At 35.8% G+C, this 19039-nt stretch overlaps 1 protein-coding gene across 5 annotated transcripts in view; it reads right to left on the bottom strand.

Annotated features, from left to right (window-relative positions):
- Positions 1-19039, bottom strand: part of LOC123527475 (uncharacterized) — a 577437-nt gene that overhangs the window by 1915 nt on the left and 556483 nt on the right. For all 5 annotated transcript variants that reach the window (XM_053523375.1, XM_053523376.1, XM_053523373.1 and 2 more), the window contains 3 exons: positions 15890-16048; positions 11441-11954; positions 10487-10558 (listed from right to left, as the gene is read on the bottom strand). In XM_053523375.1, the coding sequence (XP_053379350.1) occupies positions 10487-10558; positions 11441-11954; positions 15890-16048 (745 nt within the window). The remainder of the gene's footprint in view (positions 1-10486; positions 10559-11440; positions 11955-15889; positions 16049-19039) is intronic.

Raw genomic sequence — 19039 nt, 5'->3', positions numbered from 1 at the left:
TGTTTCTACAACCACTGTTACAGCTACCACTGTTACTACTACCACTGCAATTGCTGCTACAACCACTGATACTGTTACAGCAACTACTACTGAAATTATAACAACCACTTCCACTGAAACGTTTACCAATACCACTGTTACTGTTACCACCTCTTCTGTTCCCTCAAACAATGATACTTTAACCAATAAAACTGTTGCCATTACCATTCTTTTTGTTACTACTACCAATGTAACTGTAACCAGTATGGCTGCTACTTTTATCACTACCACTGTTGCCACAACGGCTGTTATTGTAACCAATATCACTGTAGCTATTATTACTGTGACCACTGCCGCTGGAACTGTTACCACTTCCTATGTTACCACTACCACTGTTATTGTTGCCAGGAATACGCTTACTGTTACCACTGCCACTGTTTATGTTGCCACGACTACTGTTACTGTTACCAGTACAACAGTTACTGTTGTCACGACTACTGTTATTGTTACTACGACTACAGTTGCAACGCCTACAGTTATTGTAACCACTTCCAATGTTACTGTTACTATTACATTACCACTGAAAATGTACCCACTACCGCTGATACCGAGTCCAATACTACTATCACTCTTACCACTACCATTTACATACATATATGAAGGAATGCTAGGAATAATGTCTCTAAACTATTGTGTATTTAATTTTTTTGAAACTGATCACAAATAAATAGATAAATAAAGTTAATCATTCGATCGGTTTCACATACTGGTTGGGAAGCATTTTCCGGACAGGAAGACACATGTAATATCCGCTTTATTTCGTTGTAATTCATGTAATTGTTTCATCTAGATCATTTAGATGTTTGTTTTTCATGTCTACAACAAACCACTATTTTATAAGGCTGTATAATGTTTGGGTTTTTGATGATAACTCACCTGCGTTTAAAAAACAACTTTCTGTCTTAACGGGACATGAAGATAGCATTGCGCATGCGCAGTAGTTCACACATGCCGAGGTATCAGGTGGGGAAGAAATAATCAAACTACATAATGATTGTCTGCTGATAACATGTTCTACTTTTAATTTCACGCTAAAAGTTACGTAAGATGCAGGGCTGTCGATTTTTGCACTAATTTTATTCTATATCTATTGGAATTATCAAAATTTCGTATAAGACGAAATTCGAGTTTTTTATAGTCAACCTCGGTTTGCTTCCGTAGCTGCTATTGAACGTCGGGTTATATTTCTGTGCAATTTTGAAGAGATGAATGATAAAGAAATGTGTAGAAATAGTTTAATTACCTATTTTGATATCAAATTAACAACAAAACACCGTCAAAATATTTGTCCGGATACTGGTTTACCTGACGGGAAAAATTACTTATTTTAGTGACCCCATTTGAGGCCCCATAGAACCCATATTTTACGTCACAACGCGATGCTGATTACAACATCGGATGTGGAAGGAGCTGAAGTTTGTGCAATGTGGGCTTCATTTATGACAAATATTCTTTTTAGGGAATAATGGAGCCGAAATATGAAAATGTGTCCGGAAAATGGTTCCCAACCAGTAGGCCTATAAGTGATTTTCAAGAAATTTATATATATAACTAAAAATTGTCAAAGGGAACATCCACCCAGAAGAAAATGTAGCCACGCAGATAGTTTGAAATGAATAAAAACGGCAGGATCGTGGGAACGGGGGGGGGGGGGGGGGGGGGGAAGGGGCCGGGCCCTTATTTTCGACAGCTTGTCCATTTTAGCTGATTTTCAATGTGTGCACCACTCCCCTCCCCCAATCTGAAAATGCTTCCAACGGTCCTGAGTTAAAATAAACACTTTTGTTTGAGTTTCTAAATTGTATCCATTTCGTCATGTAGCAGCCGACATATCAATGACACTGATTAGCCCCAAGTCAAGACCCTGTATTTTCGTATTCGTGACCGTTAAACCGTGAAACAGCATTTCTCTAAATTTATACTTGCCTTAAAGTACAAATTTACTCCTTTCAAGCCATTTAAATAAATTTGTTTTTAATTGACTCTAAACTGTAGACCGTCAGCGTCAAATGAAATATTGAAATAATGAAAAACAGCTTGTTTATAAATAGCATCGATTGGTATGTGTCAAAATCTATGGAAGGCCGGGCCAGACTTAGACTGCGGAGTTCGATTTATGCATACACGCGACGTTAGATTGTACTCTATGTGTAGCAAAATTTCGTCTCAGTCGTATGACTTTAAAGATGTACAGTATAAGCAGATGTTCGATAGTTTGACAGTAGGACAATATGGTAGACTCCTGTTCTAAAATAGTGGGATTTATGACTACGACTCCAGTGGTTATGAGTTTGATCCCCGGGTTGGACAACTAAAAATACTAGAATTTATATTAAATACTTTTAAAAGAAACTTTACATCTGGTATTTCCTAAAGTTGATCCTCCATGAAAGACCAGGGTAAGCATTGAATATTGATATATTATCTCAACAATTTTTAATGTTAATCTGCGATCTGAACATTTTCGAAAGTTGACCTGCAATCTTAATATTTTCGAAGATCTTTGGTCTCAGATAATTTGACTATTTACTGCGATCAGAACATATTTGATATCTGATTTACGCTGTGGACATTTTCAATGAACCAATACTTTTTCTTATTGCAAATTCAGTGCAGACCGGTTCTATATTGAATGATGATCTATATTTGACCAAATGGCGAAATTGTACAGATCGCAAGTCCACATTTAAAAATATCCAAAATCGTTGACTAACAATCTTGAAACACTGCCATTGCGTATCACCATTTAAAGCTGATAATGATAATTTGTTTATACTGCGAACATGAAATACATAATTTGCTTTAAGACTTATTTTCGATAGTTGTTTACTTATATTATTGTCAAAGGTTTGAAAATTGGTTAACATACAAACTTAAGATAACTGGAGATTTTGTTTCTCGATTGTTATGCCGAAAACGTAACAAACGTTATATCATAAATCTTATCGTAAATTCAGTTCCCCTCTCGGCTTCCTTACAATAACTACTTCGTTAAAAGACTATACTCTTTTAAGCATTGTGCGAGAATATTTGTTTCAGAGTCAATGATCAGTTTCTTTTGTAAAAAATAATAAAAATGAAAATAAAACCCTTTATTATTTATAAATAAAGCAATACTACATGTACATTGACATTGAATATAATCGTGATACAACACAACAGATATTTTCTGCAACATGAACTGTTTTCTTTATTGTTGGTTTGTAAACAATCGATTTTGTTTTCATTTTACTTCAAATTCTCATCGAGCATTTTTCAATTTTTGTATATATATATATATATATATATATATATAATACCGGAAAACTGCGAGCCGATTGCCCAATCCCTAATTCCTACTTACATATTTTTTTCATCCTTCTCCCTAATCTAATTTGATTATTTGTTTTTAGAGGGAGAGGGAGTGGTAGTCATCATAATAATGCAATCAGAAAGGAGTCTCCACACACACACTCACTGACTTTACTTTTCAGTGTTATTATATTTTCTGGTCCTTCGGGGTCATTGATTTAAACTCATTCAGATTTGAAGATTGAATACTGCTTAAGCCGGTGCTAAGGGGCGTGGGCAGTGTTGCACTTTCCATTACTGCTCATGAACATGACACAGTCAAACCGAGTCTGCAATTTTCACTGTTCGCTTTGTACTCGGTGCTTTCGAGGGATCAACTTTCCAGATTATATTTCCTGATTTATACTATGCGTTTCACTGGTATAAATGAAAAAAAATATGTACATAATACAGATCAAAAACTGAATATTCAGATAAACTAAACTCTGCAGAATCGCGTGAATGAAAAACACTTTCATATGCATAAGATATATCTAAAACATTCTGGGTGCTTACTTATATGATCTTATAATGCTTCTATACAAATCCTACTATTACAGCTAAATATAAAACTAAGACGTGTCAAAATAACAACCTGGATGTTTTATGTAGTAATTTAAAATAACTCTATAAAGAAAACTCTTTGGAACTGAATGCTCCACTTGCGCAGGTCTTTCCTACATGAGGTCGATATCCGACTTACATATCGACAATGATATCGTCATTTCTTTTCAAAATGCCCGGCGGTTACGATTTTGACAAAATTTTATCGCAGACATTAAAGTTTCACAATGAAAGTGAAAACAGACAGATTTTTCTGACACAGAATACATACATGTAAGGAATTACCGCAACTTTTATAAATGTTTATTCATAGAAATTATGGTGTCATAATTGTTCTCGTACTTTAGTATATATAGGAAAAGTACTGGAAATAGCATACATGTAGACCGGGAAAGTACATGTATATTACCAAGTAAATATTACCTGAAAGATATATACAGTATATTAATCAATTGAAAACAGTACTCAGATATCGTTAGACAGCATGAAACCTCAGAAAAGTAAACATTACTTTCATTTATACACATTTTGGTCAAAAGACACCAAAACATATTACCAAGACTGTTTAAACAAGTACGCCCACGGGCAGAATACCAGCTGTCAAGGGTGACCTTGATCTTAGACCTTAGAGCTGGTTCTTGCGCATGACACTCCGTCTCATAATGGTGAATATTCATGCCAAGTTGAATGAAATTCCCACCATGCATGAAGAAGAAATGCTCTGGACAAACTTAAATTTGACCTTTGACCTGTAAATGTGACATTGACCGTAGGCATATGGACCTGGTTCATGCGCATGACACTCCGTCTCATAATTGTGAACATTCATGCCAAGATACACGAAAATCCCAACTTGCATGAAGAAGAAATGAACTGAACAAACTTCAGTTTGACTTTTCACCTCCAAATGTGACCTTGACTTTTGAGATAAAAACATAACGTTTGTTAATGACACGCCTTCTCATTGAGGTTAACCTGCATGCCAAAAATTTAAAGAAAAAAAAAAAAAGAAAGAAAAAAAAGATTTGTCCTTTCATGTCAAAGTTACTGTAAGTGTATTAATATTAGCGCAGTACTAATTTTCGCGCTATTAGCGGGATCGGGCATGCGCTAATTCATGTCTAGCGCTAATATTAGACTGAAATGAAAAGCTCTCCTAAAAAAGTAACATTTATCGTCTTGAAAATACCGTTATTACAATACAACAGAACACAGAGAAATACATTTTTATTGTGTAAATATGACAATAACTGCAGTCCTGTTATTCTGCAGAAAGTTTTGGAAAAAAAAAATAATTAAACCTGTTTCAACATAACGGCAAAAGTCAGCTACTTTTGTAGATTAAGTTGCATTTTTTTTAAAATCTTCGCCATTGTCCGTAAACATCGTATATAACACCTGTCACCATAACATTTTTTCTGCTTTGAAAACCAAGTGTTAATTTGAAAACAAACAATACACCATTCTGCACTGTATACATGTACAAAGTGTAAACAAAAAAAATGTAGATACATGTAATAACATTTATCTGATACTAATAAGAAATTTTTCCAAATTAAGAGAAGAAAGAAAAAGAAAACAGATCGACATGCATAATATATATAATTATTGCTTTTATTTAAAAAAAGTTAATACATATGCAAATTTTATTAAGTAATATTTTGACCTCATGTAGGAAATTAGTGTTTTCAGATACCGCCAGTTGGCTATTTTAGCGCTGTTGATACTGCGCTAATACATGTACGCGCTAATAAGTCGAAACTAGTCAATTTAAGGCGTTTGCGCTAAAATTTAGCTGCGCTTATATAAGTACACTTAAGTACATTTTGGAAAAAATCGAACGCACGCACGCACGCACATACACCTAACCGCCAAAATTGGCGACTAGGTCGAGCTCTTCGCAAGCGGAATCGGCAAAAAGTAAGCGTCCATGAAAAAAAAAACTGAAAAAAAAAACTTGATTTAAGTTGACAAAGGTCACACAAATTTCGTCCTCGTCGATTTGACTAGAAAATGTAAGACGTACAATTAGAACCATATCGTATCCACTATGAACGATACCGAGTAACATGTATTGTTATTGAAAACATTTAATGAAACTCTTTAATTATATTATTACAAAATGAGGCCGATATCTAAGTGGGTTAGAACTTGTATAGAAATTTTTTAACATGTCGAAATTTGCAGGTTCTCAATCTGCAAGGAATCCATACAGAAATATAAAATAGTACATGTATTCTTACCAAAATTAGATACGAATATAATTTTAAGATAATTTTTCACGGCACTGTATATATACGATATATTCATATCGTGCTATGATTCTTTATGAATTGTGAAATCTTAACGGCCAAAATCATGTCATGACAGAAATGATAATAACGTATGTGATGAATTTATTTCAGAGAAGTTCTTGCAGATCAGAAAACAAATATTCTTTTCAATACTAGAAGATGCTGTAGACGTAAGCGATATGCTTGAACCGGGTGGTGCCGCGATATGCTTGAACCTGGTGGTGCTGCGATATGCTTGAACCTGGTGGTGCTGCGATATGCTTGAACCTGGTGGTGCTGCCAAAATTGGCGCACAAAGAAGACCTCCTGATACAAGAGTACCAACATAGTGGCTTTGCGACCAGCATGGTTCCAGACTAGCCTGCGCATCTGCGCAGTCTGGTCAGGATCCATGCTGTTCGCTTTCAAAGCCTAACGGAATTAGACCAACAGTTAGCGAACAGCATGGATCCAGACTAGTCTGCGCAGATGCGCAGGCTGGTCTGGATCCATGCTGGTCGCAATTGCACTATGTTGGTTTTCTCATGGCACGGCTCATTTGGCTTAAACATGTAATAAAAATGTATCCAGGTCGCTGCATAAGAAATCAACCTGAAACTCGGCTGGACCTTTTAGTTTGTTTTCGTGTCTAGCCGTATTTATATAAGCCATCTGTTAGTTTTCCTATGGCGCGGCTCAAATGTTATCTGTGTCACTGGTACTTATCCCAAACAAGAACCAACCCTACGGCCTTGATAAGATGACTGCCTTTTCTTAGTATTAATGTTATGCAGCACACAACTATCTGCCATCACTTATAACAGAACTATACAGACATGTACATGTACTTAAATAACTACCTGAACCACTGTAATAAAACTGTCCGGTCACTTATACATGAATACCTATTCACACATGTAATGCATCAATAACTTTACATTACGAACAATGTATAGATAAATCAAGTACAGGTTGTTTGCAAAAATATCGTTCTATTTTTTATTTATTTATAGGATTTTAATCTTAAAATGTTATTTTTTTCCTTAAATAAAATGATTTTGTCACTTTATTCGACTGGAATTCATATATTTAAAACTTCCGTAAAGTGATGACATTATATTTTTACGGAAATTAAACATTTTATTTTTCCAAGAAAATATACCCTGGCGTAGATAAAATAAGAAAAACATCTTGATAGGAACAAATACAAACCAGTTTCTGCTGTAATAAGTTAACTAACACATTGGTTTATCATTGACTCGAAACGATTTGGGTATTGTTTAAATACTTAATGGAAATTTTGCCTTCTAAATGTAGGCTAGAAGCATATGATAGTGTCCGAAGTCCTTGGAATCCAAATTAAATATAGATTTTTTTCACTTCTTTTTTTTTCACTTTTAAAATGTTGAAAGCAAAGCTCCGGTTGGCTAGCGGAAGGATCGACTGAACATGACCCTCTATAGCTTGTCTTCAGATCCATTGCAACATTAACATGCCATTGAGATGATTTCAATCAGATTAAGAAAACCTCATCTTACAACCTAGGGTGTAAAATGACTAATGTTCTTAATTTGTGAATGAATGCGAAAACCGATACGCTACTATAATAAAACAGTTCTTAAAAGATCATTTATTTAATTTCTTGTATCAACTAAAGAATACAGTATCCAAAAAGAATCTACGACTATTTGCAGATAAGTACAAATTGAAAAATCTGACTTTCGAGTAACTGTTTAGAACAGTAGTAGTAACCCTCCAGGCAGAAATTTCCACCTGCACCTAAAACCAGTAAAAGTTCCTGTAATATTCGGAGAAACAAAAAAATATCAACTTTTGTAAAATCAGATTGCCTCAACTGTGTTATATCAGTAGTAAGCAGTTAGCCAGCGAACATTTCCATATTGCTTCTCGGGCTTCTTTCGTAGTTTGTTTGCAATTTTAGGAAAAGAGAGTCATGATGGCCAAAATTCAGTAGATCGCTCTGCAAGAAAATTGTCTGTGAAATAATTTCGAAATAATGACGGTGTTTTCAGACAAGAAAATTTTAAAAGTTTCAACTAAATGGAACGGACAGGTAATATGTAAGTTTGTGTAATGGAGGCAGGGAGGTGGGATGGAAGGTGGGGTAAGAGGTCGTATATACTGAGAAATAATATCAAACAGTTCAACAAATCTTTGTAACATTAATATAACTATTAGGCGCCATTGCGAACGTAAACGTAACCTGGGGGTAATATAAGAAGTAAAAATTGACTTAGGTATTGTTTACATCTGCAAGATAGCGCAACATAAGCACCTACACAAAAATAAAATATTTTGTCACATTAACCAAAATGCACCAGGCGGAAAGGAGTGCCCGCCAAGAAGTACCTGTTGCGCCCACACTAAGTTTGCGATGTTGTATTTTATTAGTCTATATGAACCTAAAATGACAATACACTCGTACATGTTGGTTTAGAATTTATTGCATTGCATTATTAAAGTTTTGATGTGTTAGATTTTAAAACGAACCTTACAAAGAAGGTAAATGAAAATTTGATATCAATGCGTATTGTATCACTTCAATGATAATGCATTCCATAAGCCGGATGACGGAAGTAAACATAGTTGCACCCACCCAAAACCCGATACGGCATGTGAATCAAATTGCTCGCAAATATTGCTCGATAGCAGAATGTGACATTGCCGCTAATGCCAAACAATGTTTTGTTTGGTCACCTGACCGTTCCTATATTGAGCATTGATATTGTGTTTTCATTGTGAAAACTCTAAACACATGTATTTGTTTGTTTTCGCCCAAACCATTTATACAAAATCTTTTAGCTTATATTCTATCAATTTCTCTTCAGTTACTGCTTAAGTTAGTTCTGCACGTTTGGTAAACTGGAAGTGATGGCGTAAAATATTTTAAAACCAGCTTGAAATGTATGGATCATTTTAATCATGGTTAAATATCTCGAAAACTACCGCACGGATATATACATGAATTTCACCAATTACAGATCATATGTTTATTTACAACTGTGAGAAGTTTTATAAAAATCTACATTATAGAGAAAGCATCCTATGTGAGGCCCCATTTTTTTCACATCAGTTTTGCAAAAAATCAAGCACACGACCCTATCTTTTTTATTTGCTGAATTTCTTAGTATATTTTTATCCAAATGTGCAAAACTACCTTAATGTTTGTAATTATTACAAGAATATATGAATTGCCAGTCCATACTTGATGCTATATTACCGGTCTATTTTCAACACAAACTTTTTCAGGGCATCAGTTTTGACAATTTACCAGCAGGACACTTAAGGCTCGTCTACACTATTCAAGAAAACTTGCACAAGATATAAACCACAGCAACTTGTATAGTGTAGACAGTACATTGTGTCCCCCATTAGTGTCTTTTTGAGTGGCAGTTTCCAGATAATTTTCGGCTACAAGATCTTGTAGTGTTTAGAACTCATCCTATTTTTCTTGCATGGTAGTGCTGTCAAATGCTCTGATAAAGGGTTTTTGATGAAGAGCACCTGCCCAGTGTGGTATTTTGTTTACATTTTTTCATTAAATGTGTATTGAGATCTAATAAAATCATCATTGAATGTTTGGCTTTGATGATTTAACAATAAACATGGCAGTGTGGACAGCAGAAAAAAATGATGTTTTAATTGAATGAAATGCTCAAAAGCCAAGTTTATATAATTCAATAATAAAATTATATCTAGTACTCCAGTGGCAGAGTAACATCAGCAAGTTCGGTGTTCTCAAAAAGTATTTTTACATTATCAATGATGTTTCTCACAAGGTTGCATATTAACAAAATATGACTGTTTTATCATATTTCCTGACATGATTAATATCTTTTAAGTAGCTTTGTTCTTCAACTGGATATGTATCACTTCAACTAGAGTTTTTGCTCAATCAATGTTTTCACCAATGATTCATTTTTTAAAATTTACAAATATTTGACCTTTATAAACACTTTGTACAGGTATCATTTCGGCCATCTTTCTTATTTACCTGTCATGATTTCCCTCCATTTAAAATTAATGTGTCTTCCAAGTTCAAGAAATATTGCAAAGCACTAATTGCTTGTACAAGATATAAATTATCTAGTGATTTATGGGCCCTACAAGATTTTCTAGAATAGTGTAGACGAGCCTTTACAGGTGGTGTGTATACTTAATAACCTCACACAACTGGCTAAGAAGCTACAATTTAATGGCAGAAAAGTTTCTCATTTGCAGGATGTAAAAGGAGTTATCATAATATTAATACTGATTACCTGTTTTCCGTTTAAGATACGCATCTTCCGCTGCTGATAAATGTGGAGTTAATCCAGTACTTGTCTCTGCGCCTTCAAAAAAGAAAGGATATCTGATAAACATGCTTGTGTAATTAAACGTCAGTGAAATCATACCCGAATAAGTTGTAACATAATAATACACGTAGTTGCTTAGATGTTTGCGTCAGTATCTTTTTACAGCTGAATGTAATGCCCCTTGGCTTCCTTAATGGGGTTGTTTTGTCATAACAGAGATATAACAGATGTATTCGAACTAACAAACTATGTATAAGACTATAGTTCCATAGTTCATTTTTCTGAGCTAAAGACAAAAACTTCAAAGCGATATAAATATGAACATCATGTAATGAAACACTAGAATGGCTTGGCAAATAATCAAAACTATTGACATTTGGTCATACGGACATCGAGCAATAGTTTTGACTGCAAACCGGTATGCAATTTAAAACGTAAATGTAATATGATGTTGTTGTTTTTGCTTGCTTGAATTTCAGATAAAAAAGTGATGTCAGTAAATAAATTTCCAAGCCTGCTTCGTTGCAAAAATAACTTTTGCGGGGTTTCAATCTTTTAGTCTTACCCAAGCTTTAACATGCTTACGTTGAGTAGTTTTGAAAGGCTGTATCTACTGTTTGCAAATATCAAGTACATTTCGTAGATTTTTTTCTACGGACAGACTTTATTTCAAATTTAAAATGAATCTTCTTCAATATGTTACTTTGTGATTTACAACAATCCTAATGATAGATCGCCTTGTCCATTTTTGTATGTGTTGGACAGGAGGTAGGTGCATATTAACATATAAATAAATTTCATCACAAAATAGTTTAATTTTCTTAATTTTTCACTTCAGTACATATATTTTATCACGTAATTTAGGCTTATAACTGTCAACAGCTGTCATTCAAATGAAAATAACAAAACATTTTTAACCTTTTCGTGCTCCTTCCAATTCAGACAATGACACTTTTGTGCATTCTTGAACACTTTTCTTTGCTTCTTCTAATTCAGACAAGGCATCCTTTGTAATTTTTTTGACATCCTGTGCAGCCCCTTTCCTTGCCTGTTCTAATTCAGACATGGCAGCTTTCGTTCTTTCATTAACGTCCTGTTCAGCTCCCTTCTTTGCTTGTTCTATATCTGACAAGGCACTCACTTTCTCCACTATAAAGTTGAGTGTAGCTCTAATTTCAGTCTTTTCAATCTCGCACAGTCTCTCTGCTTTCCTTTTCCCTAATTCAGACAAAGCAGCTTTTGTTTTATCCCTTATGTTCAGTTCCGCTACTCTATTTGCTTCTTCTAATTTAGTCTTTGCAGCTACAATTCTTTCGTCAATTTCGCGTAGTCCCTCTGCTGTCATTTCCTTTAGTTCAGACAAGGCCTCTTTCCGATTTTGTACAAGTCTTGTTTCATCCTTCAGGCTTATATTGATCTGATGATTTTTCAGCTGCAATTATTAAGGGTAAGACAGAAATTTTACCAGTTTTCACATTAAACAAACCGACCAAGTGCTTGAAGATGTCCTTCGAATGTTCATGTAAAAAATGGAAAAAATGAGCGTTTTCCGAATAATCGTTTTATGTCTGTTTTTGTTCATGAAAAAAATATACAGTGCAACCTCTGTAGAGCAACACCCTTTAGAAGATACAAATACTGACTGTTATGTAGAGGTTATTGTTCTGTAGAGGTGAATTTGATAGTATATTTCAGGTTATAAAAATTATGATGATGTTTTTAAAGAGAACTTTTACTTAAGAGAGGGCCGCTCTGGAGAGGTTTTACTGTAGTGTATAAAAATGAAAAAATAGAACAGCTATCGAATTTTGGACGTGATTTGATCGTATGAATAGAACCCAAAGTCTATCAAAAATAAAATGCGCCCTACATTCCATATGTACAGTTACATGCTTTCCTGCAATAGACTAATTTCGAAACGAATCTTGTGTATTTCGATGGCTTGAACAATAGCACATTGCATAGCGTCACATTTAAAAAAGTGTTTTGCTTCTAAAAATATCAATGTATAATAACAAGAGCTCGTCGAACACGAAATGCCCCTCTTGATGCATTCAGTAATTGCACAAGGAACAGAAATTATATGCTCACTGTAAACAAAAGTTCTACCATTCTGGTTTAATCTGACCTTGACCTTTAACCTATTAACCTAACAAGAGATTGCAGATTGATCTTGGCGCCATCCACTTAGCCATTTTTGAATGTTCCAAATTTCAAGACTAGCTCAAGGTCAAAATCAAGGTCAAATTTCATTTAGATATAAAACAATGTGTATGTGGTCCAAAATTGAAAGCGGTGGCTTGAGAAATGGGAAAGCAGGTCACTAGATCAATTTCAAGGTAAAGTTCATTTCGGTAGACAGAACTATGCGTGTGCTTCAAATTTGGAGGCTCTAGCTTGACAAATGTGAAAGTAGGTCACTAGGTCAAAATCAAGGTCAAATTCCATTTCGGAACACAAAACTATGCAAGTGGTCCAAAATTTGAAGCCTGTACCTTCAGAAATGTGAAAGTAGGTCACTAGGTTAATCTCAAGATCAAAGTTCATTTCAGTACACAAAACTATGCTTGTGGTTCAAATTTGAAGGCTGTAGCTTGAGAAATGTGAAAGTAGGTCACTAGGTCAAAATCAAGGTCAAATTTTGTTTTGGAACAAAAAACTATGCATGTGGTCCAAATTTGAAGCCTGTACCTTCAAAAATGTGAAAGTAGGTCACTAGGTCAATAACAAGGTCAAAGTTTTTTTCAGTACACAAACCTATGCATGTGATCCAAATTTGAAGGCTGTAGGTACAGAAATGTGAAAGTAAGTCACTAGGTCAAGATCAAGGTCAACTCATGTCAAGGTTCATCTTGCCACTCAAAACTATAAATGTGGTCCAAATTTGAATGTTGTAAGTTATGGACATGAAGATTCTAAGTTTTTCCCTGTATAAGTCTATATGAACCATATGACCTCTGGGGCGGGGCCATATTTGACCCGAGAGGGATAACTTGAACAAACTTGGTAGAGAACCACTAAATGATGCTACATTACAAATTACCAAAGCCATAGTCTTTGTGGTTTGGACAAGAAGATTTTCAAAGTTTTTCCCTATATAAGTATATGTAAACCATGTGACCCCCAGGGCACAGCCATATTTGACCCTAGGGTAATAATTTGAATAATCTTAGTAGAAGACCACTAGATGATGTCATATACAAAATATCAAAGCCCTAGGCCCTGTTGTTTTGGACAAGAGGTTTTTCAAAGTTTTTTCCTATATAAGCCTATATAAATCATGTGACCCTAGGGGTGGGGCCATATTTGACCCCAGGGAAATAATCTGAACAATCTTGGTAGAGGACCACTAGATTTTGCTACATACCAAATATCAAAGCCCTAGGCCCTATGGTTTTGGACAAGAAGATCAGAAACCATTTAACTGTTCCTGGCCAATGTAACCTTGACCTTTGACCTAATGACCTCAAAATCAATAGTGGTCATCTGCTGGTCATGGCCAACCAAACTATCAATTTTCCTGACACTAGGCCCAAGCGTTCTTGAGTTATTGCCTGGAAACCATTTTACTGTTCCTGGTCACTGTGACCTTGACCTTTGACATACTGACCTCAAAATCAATAGGAGTCATCTGTTGGTCATTACCAACCTCCTTATCAACTTTCATGATCCTAGGCCCAAGCGTTCTTGAGTTATAATCCGGAAACCGTTTTAATATTCAGGGTCACTGTGACCTTTACCTTTAACATACTGACCTCAAAATCAATAGGGGTCATCTGCTGGTCATTACCAACCTCCCTATCAACTTTCATGATCCTAGGCCCAAGTGTTCTTGAGTTATCATCCGGAAACCGTTTTACTATTCAGGGTCACTGTGACCTTGACCTTTGTCATACTTTATTTATTTATTTTGTTGGGTTGAACGTCGCGCCGACACAATTTTAGGTCATATGGCGACTTTCCAGCTTTACTGATGGAGGAAGACCCCAGGTGCCCCTCCGTGCATTATTTCATCACGTGCGGGCACCTGGGTAGAACCACCGACCTTCCGTAAGCCAGCTGGATAGCTTCCTCACATGAAGAATTCAACGCCCCGAGTGAGGCTCGAACCCACATCGATGAGGGGCAAGTGATTTGAAGTCAGCGACCTTAACCACTCGGCCACGGAGGCCCCCCTTTGTAATACAGACCTCAAAATCAATAGGGGTCATCTGCTGGTGATGTCCAACCTCCCTATCAGCTTTCATGATCCTAGGCCCAAGCGTTCTTGAGTTATCATCCGGAAACGGATTGGTCTACATTCCGACCGACCGACAGACCGACCGACCGACCGACATCTGCAAAACAATATTCCCCTCCTTTTTCAAAGGGGGCATAATTAATACATGAATCGAATACATTTTTCTGATGCTAGACCTCAACATATTTTATGCTAACTCCCCTGTTCTGCCTGTAAATCACAAAACCTTTACAGTGTCATACACTTCAATTCGCCTTCAACACATTGATTCCAAATGAATATACCTACATGTTAAGTAATTGATATAAGTATGTCAACTTGAGCGAAGACATTTAAATATGGGTCTGACCCAGTACAGGAGGCCACCGGACCGGTGCGCCTTTCGACTTCAACTTTTGAAACAGTCATCAAGGAAGTTGTAGATATAGTGTGTGTGTTCGGGTTTAGCGTGTTTCCAACACACCACTAGGGTCCGGAACACCAAAGATATTTTAAAAATGTATGCAAAATTGTACGAAACAAGGAGATGAAATGCGGATTCACTGTTTCCAGCCAATTCTTAAAGTAACACAAAATTTGTGCAAAGAAAGTTTATCGTTGGCCAAGCATTACTAAAATGGACCATCAGTGTGAAGAAAGTAAAGTATGTGACATTTTGTAATGTACATAGCATAGTTATTCAATAGCATTACTCATGGAAATATATGTAAGTGGGGTATATTACAGAAATCACTTGCCACAAAATCTGATAAATAATACTTTGTTAAGCGCAGTCTCCGTCGAGGCATTAAAAACATTTCTCTGTTGCAACGCCTTTCCTGCAAGTACATTGACTTTTTGAAAAAGGATACGAACGTTATCCCACATGCACGTATGACACGAGACTATTTTCTTTTTCAAAGCCGTTGTTTGCCACTATATGTTGGGTATACCTAAATCTGACTATGAAAATGCATTCAAAAATCGATAAACGACTAAATCATTGTACAAAGAAGCAAATGGAAAACTTAGGTATGAAATAAAAACATTGACAATTTTATCAACACTACGTTTTTTTTATCAAATAACAATACATATTAAACAGTCCCTCGTATATCTCAAAATGATTAAAACATTCTGAATAATACCTGTAACAGTTTATCAACAGCTTGTTTTGATCCATTGTAGTTTAGTAGACATTTTGCATCTTGAAGGACTGTCATGAATGTATCTAGATAATAGCCTAAAACTGGTTCATCAAGTTCGAGTTTTGAACTATGCATAATTGCATTACGAATGTCTCTTGCCTGGAAAAGTATAAATATAAAAATAAATACGTTTAGAAAACGTGCAAACAGAGCACAATATGTTTAAACAAGGCGACTGCAGAAATTCTCCTTACATAAAGTGCAGATACAATCTCTACAAGCATATCTATATATAATAACAAGAGCTCCGTCAAGCGGGCAATATACACCGAAAAGGCTATATCAGTGGAGGACGGAAGCAAAATGTAAAGAAACACAAAATTAAAGGATTAACTTTGTTTTTGCTGGGAGGTGCGTGTGTACAGTGTGGGGTGTATTTATGTGTACGTAAGATTTTAAAAGGCAAGAAACTTTATAATTTTCTGGGTAGGAGTGTTGGCTTATGGAGGGGGTGTAATGTAGACTGCTGCAGTCTGTACATTGTCTCATCACTGTAATTCTAAATTCCAAGTTTCAACTCAATACCTTTAATAAATTTATGTTATGCTCTGGACAAGAAATGTAATGGGCACATTTGACCTTGGTGTGACCTTGACTTTTGACTTAACACTCTGTACATCGCCTCATCACCACTTTCATATAGATATATCCAAACTTTGGAGTCAAGACCATGAATCATGGTTAACAAAGTATGCCCTGAACACTAAGTATAATAGACAGACTTATTCTTTGAGTTCCGTTTGTGACCTTGACCTTAGACCTACAGACACGATAATGTTCTCTGCACATTGCTTTATAACTACCTACCTACCTACAAGTTTAAAGTTATTACATGTACCTTTAATGGTTAAAAAGTTATGCTCCTGACACAAAATATGACGGACAGTTTTGATATTTGAGCTCAACTTGTAACTTTGACATATGACCTACAGAGCTGGTTTTATTGCTCTACTCATCGGTTTATCGCCATTAATCTATATCCCAAGTTTATTTTTTTTATTATTGTGCCCCCCCCCCCCCCATGAGTGGTTGAGTGGTGGGAGCATATAAATTTGCTCTTGTCCGTGCATCTGTCCGTGCGTCCGTGCATCCGTCCGAAGTTCGTTACACGCCTAGCTCAAAAAACACTTGATATAATTAATGAAACCTTGCATGAGTCTTTATCATGATATGAACTTGCGCACCTTCTATTTTTGGTCTGGCTTTACCCCCTAATTTTAGAGTTATGGCCCCTGAAATAGTCAAAAATGCACATTTTCACCTTGTGACATGCCTAGCTAAAAGTATTTGATTTAGATCATGAAACCTTCCATGAGTCTTAATCATGATATGAACTTGCGCATCTCTCATTTTTCATCTGGGCCAGCCCCCTATTTCTAGAGTTATGGCCCCTGAAATAGTCAAAATTGCACATTTTCACCTTGTGACACGCCTAGCTCAAAAAGTATTTGATATAAATTGATGAAACCTTGCGTGAGTCTTTATCATGATATGAACTTGCGCACCTTCTATTTTTCATCTCAGTCTGCCCCCTATTTCTAGAGTTATTGGCCCTGAAATAGTCAAAAATGCACATTTTCACCTAATTGTGTGCCTCACGCAGAAAGTATTTAATATAAATTCATGAAACCTTGCTCGAGTCTTTATCATAATGTGTCCTTGCAATGTCGGCATTCTTCTTGAGAATATTATCGTTTATGACAGGGTTATGGCCCTTAAAATAGCCAAAATAGTGGATTTTTTGTTTGTGATGCTCATAGCGCATTTCAAAAGTTTTTTTAGGCTATACCCCATTAAGATTGCAAACATTTGAATGATTTCCCCTTATTTGTGACAAATGTACCAGTGGGGGCACACCCTGTGTCCTAAAGACACATTCTAGTTTTTTTTTAATTTAACGTCGCACCGACACATGATAGAATATGTTGACTTTCCAGCTTTAATAGTAGAGGAAGACCCCAGGAGCCCCTCTATGCATTATTTCATCACGAGCGGGCACCTCAGGGTAGAACCACCGACCTTCCGTAAGCCAGCTGGATGGCTTCCTTACATGGTTATACCTTCAGTGGTTATGAATAAGAATTATGATGGACGGACGAAAGAAGAACTCACGCGCCACCACATTATACGTCCTATGTTTCTTAAATGGGCGTATAATAAACAAAGTTGTGGTAGAAACTCGATAGACTTATATAAAGTGCAGACAGGAATACGGTATGCTTTAACAAAGTGATGACAGAAACTCAAGATGTTTGAAAAAAAAGTGCAGACAGAAACTCTGTCTGCTAAATAATAAACAAAATAATGGCAGAAGAGTGGTAAGTTTAAACAAATTGCAGAAAGAACATCGGTAAGCTTAAACAAATTTATCTTAGAAACTCGCTGTGTTTAAATAAAGTACTACAGATACCCGATATGCTTCAACAAAGTAGAAAGACGCTATTTTTAAATACCTTGAATACAGAAACATAGTATGTTTAAACAATCAGATGCCAGAAAATCGCTGTGCGTAATTAATGTGAATACAGAAACTCGGTATGCTAAAAAGTAGTGGTGCTTAAATAAGTAAAGACAGTTCCTAAACTCGATATCCCTGAGCAAAGTCCACAAGTAACTCTTTGCCAGGTAGAGATAAGTTAAAAAAACACCTAAAAATTAGATATAACTTGCGTGTTGTACCACAGGAAAGTGGTCTCAATTTTTCCCTATAGCCTGTAATAAAAGTTACAACATAAGCTATTTATAGTAAAAACAAAGGGAAGTAACTCTAAAAACAAGTGTGACTTATGGTGGTGAATACTAGTGCCAAGTTACATCACAATCCCTCCATGCATGAAGAAGAAATGCTCCGGACGAAGTCATTCTTGAATTTGACTTTTGTCCTTTAAGTGTGACCATGACCTTAGACCTAGGGACATGGTTCTTGCGCGTGACATTCTGTCTCATGGTGGTGAACATTTTTGCCAAGTAATATTAAAATCCCTTTAAGGTAGTTCTGCACGTTTGGGTCGAAATTTTTTCTACAATGTTTGATTAAAGGTTGATTTTTCGAAACTTCACAATATCCCTAGAAAATTAAGCAAATAAAAA

This window comes from Mercenaria mercenaria, chromosome 14 (assembly GCF_021730395.1).
Source record: "Mercenaria mercenaria strain notata chromosome 14, MADL_Memer_1, whole genome shotgun sequence".
Taxonomy (NCBI): Eukaryota; Metazoa; Mollusca; class Bivalvia; order Venerida; family Veneridae; genus Mercenaria; species Mercenaria mercenaria.
Note: the sequence above shows the minus strand (reverse complement) of the source record. Positions and strands in the feature narration are given on the sequence as shown.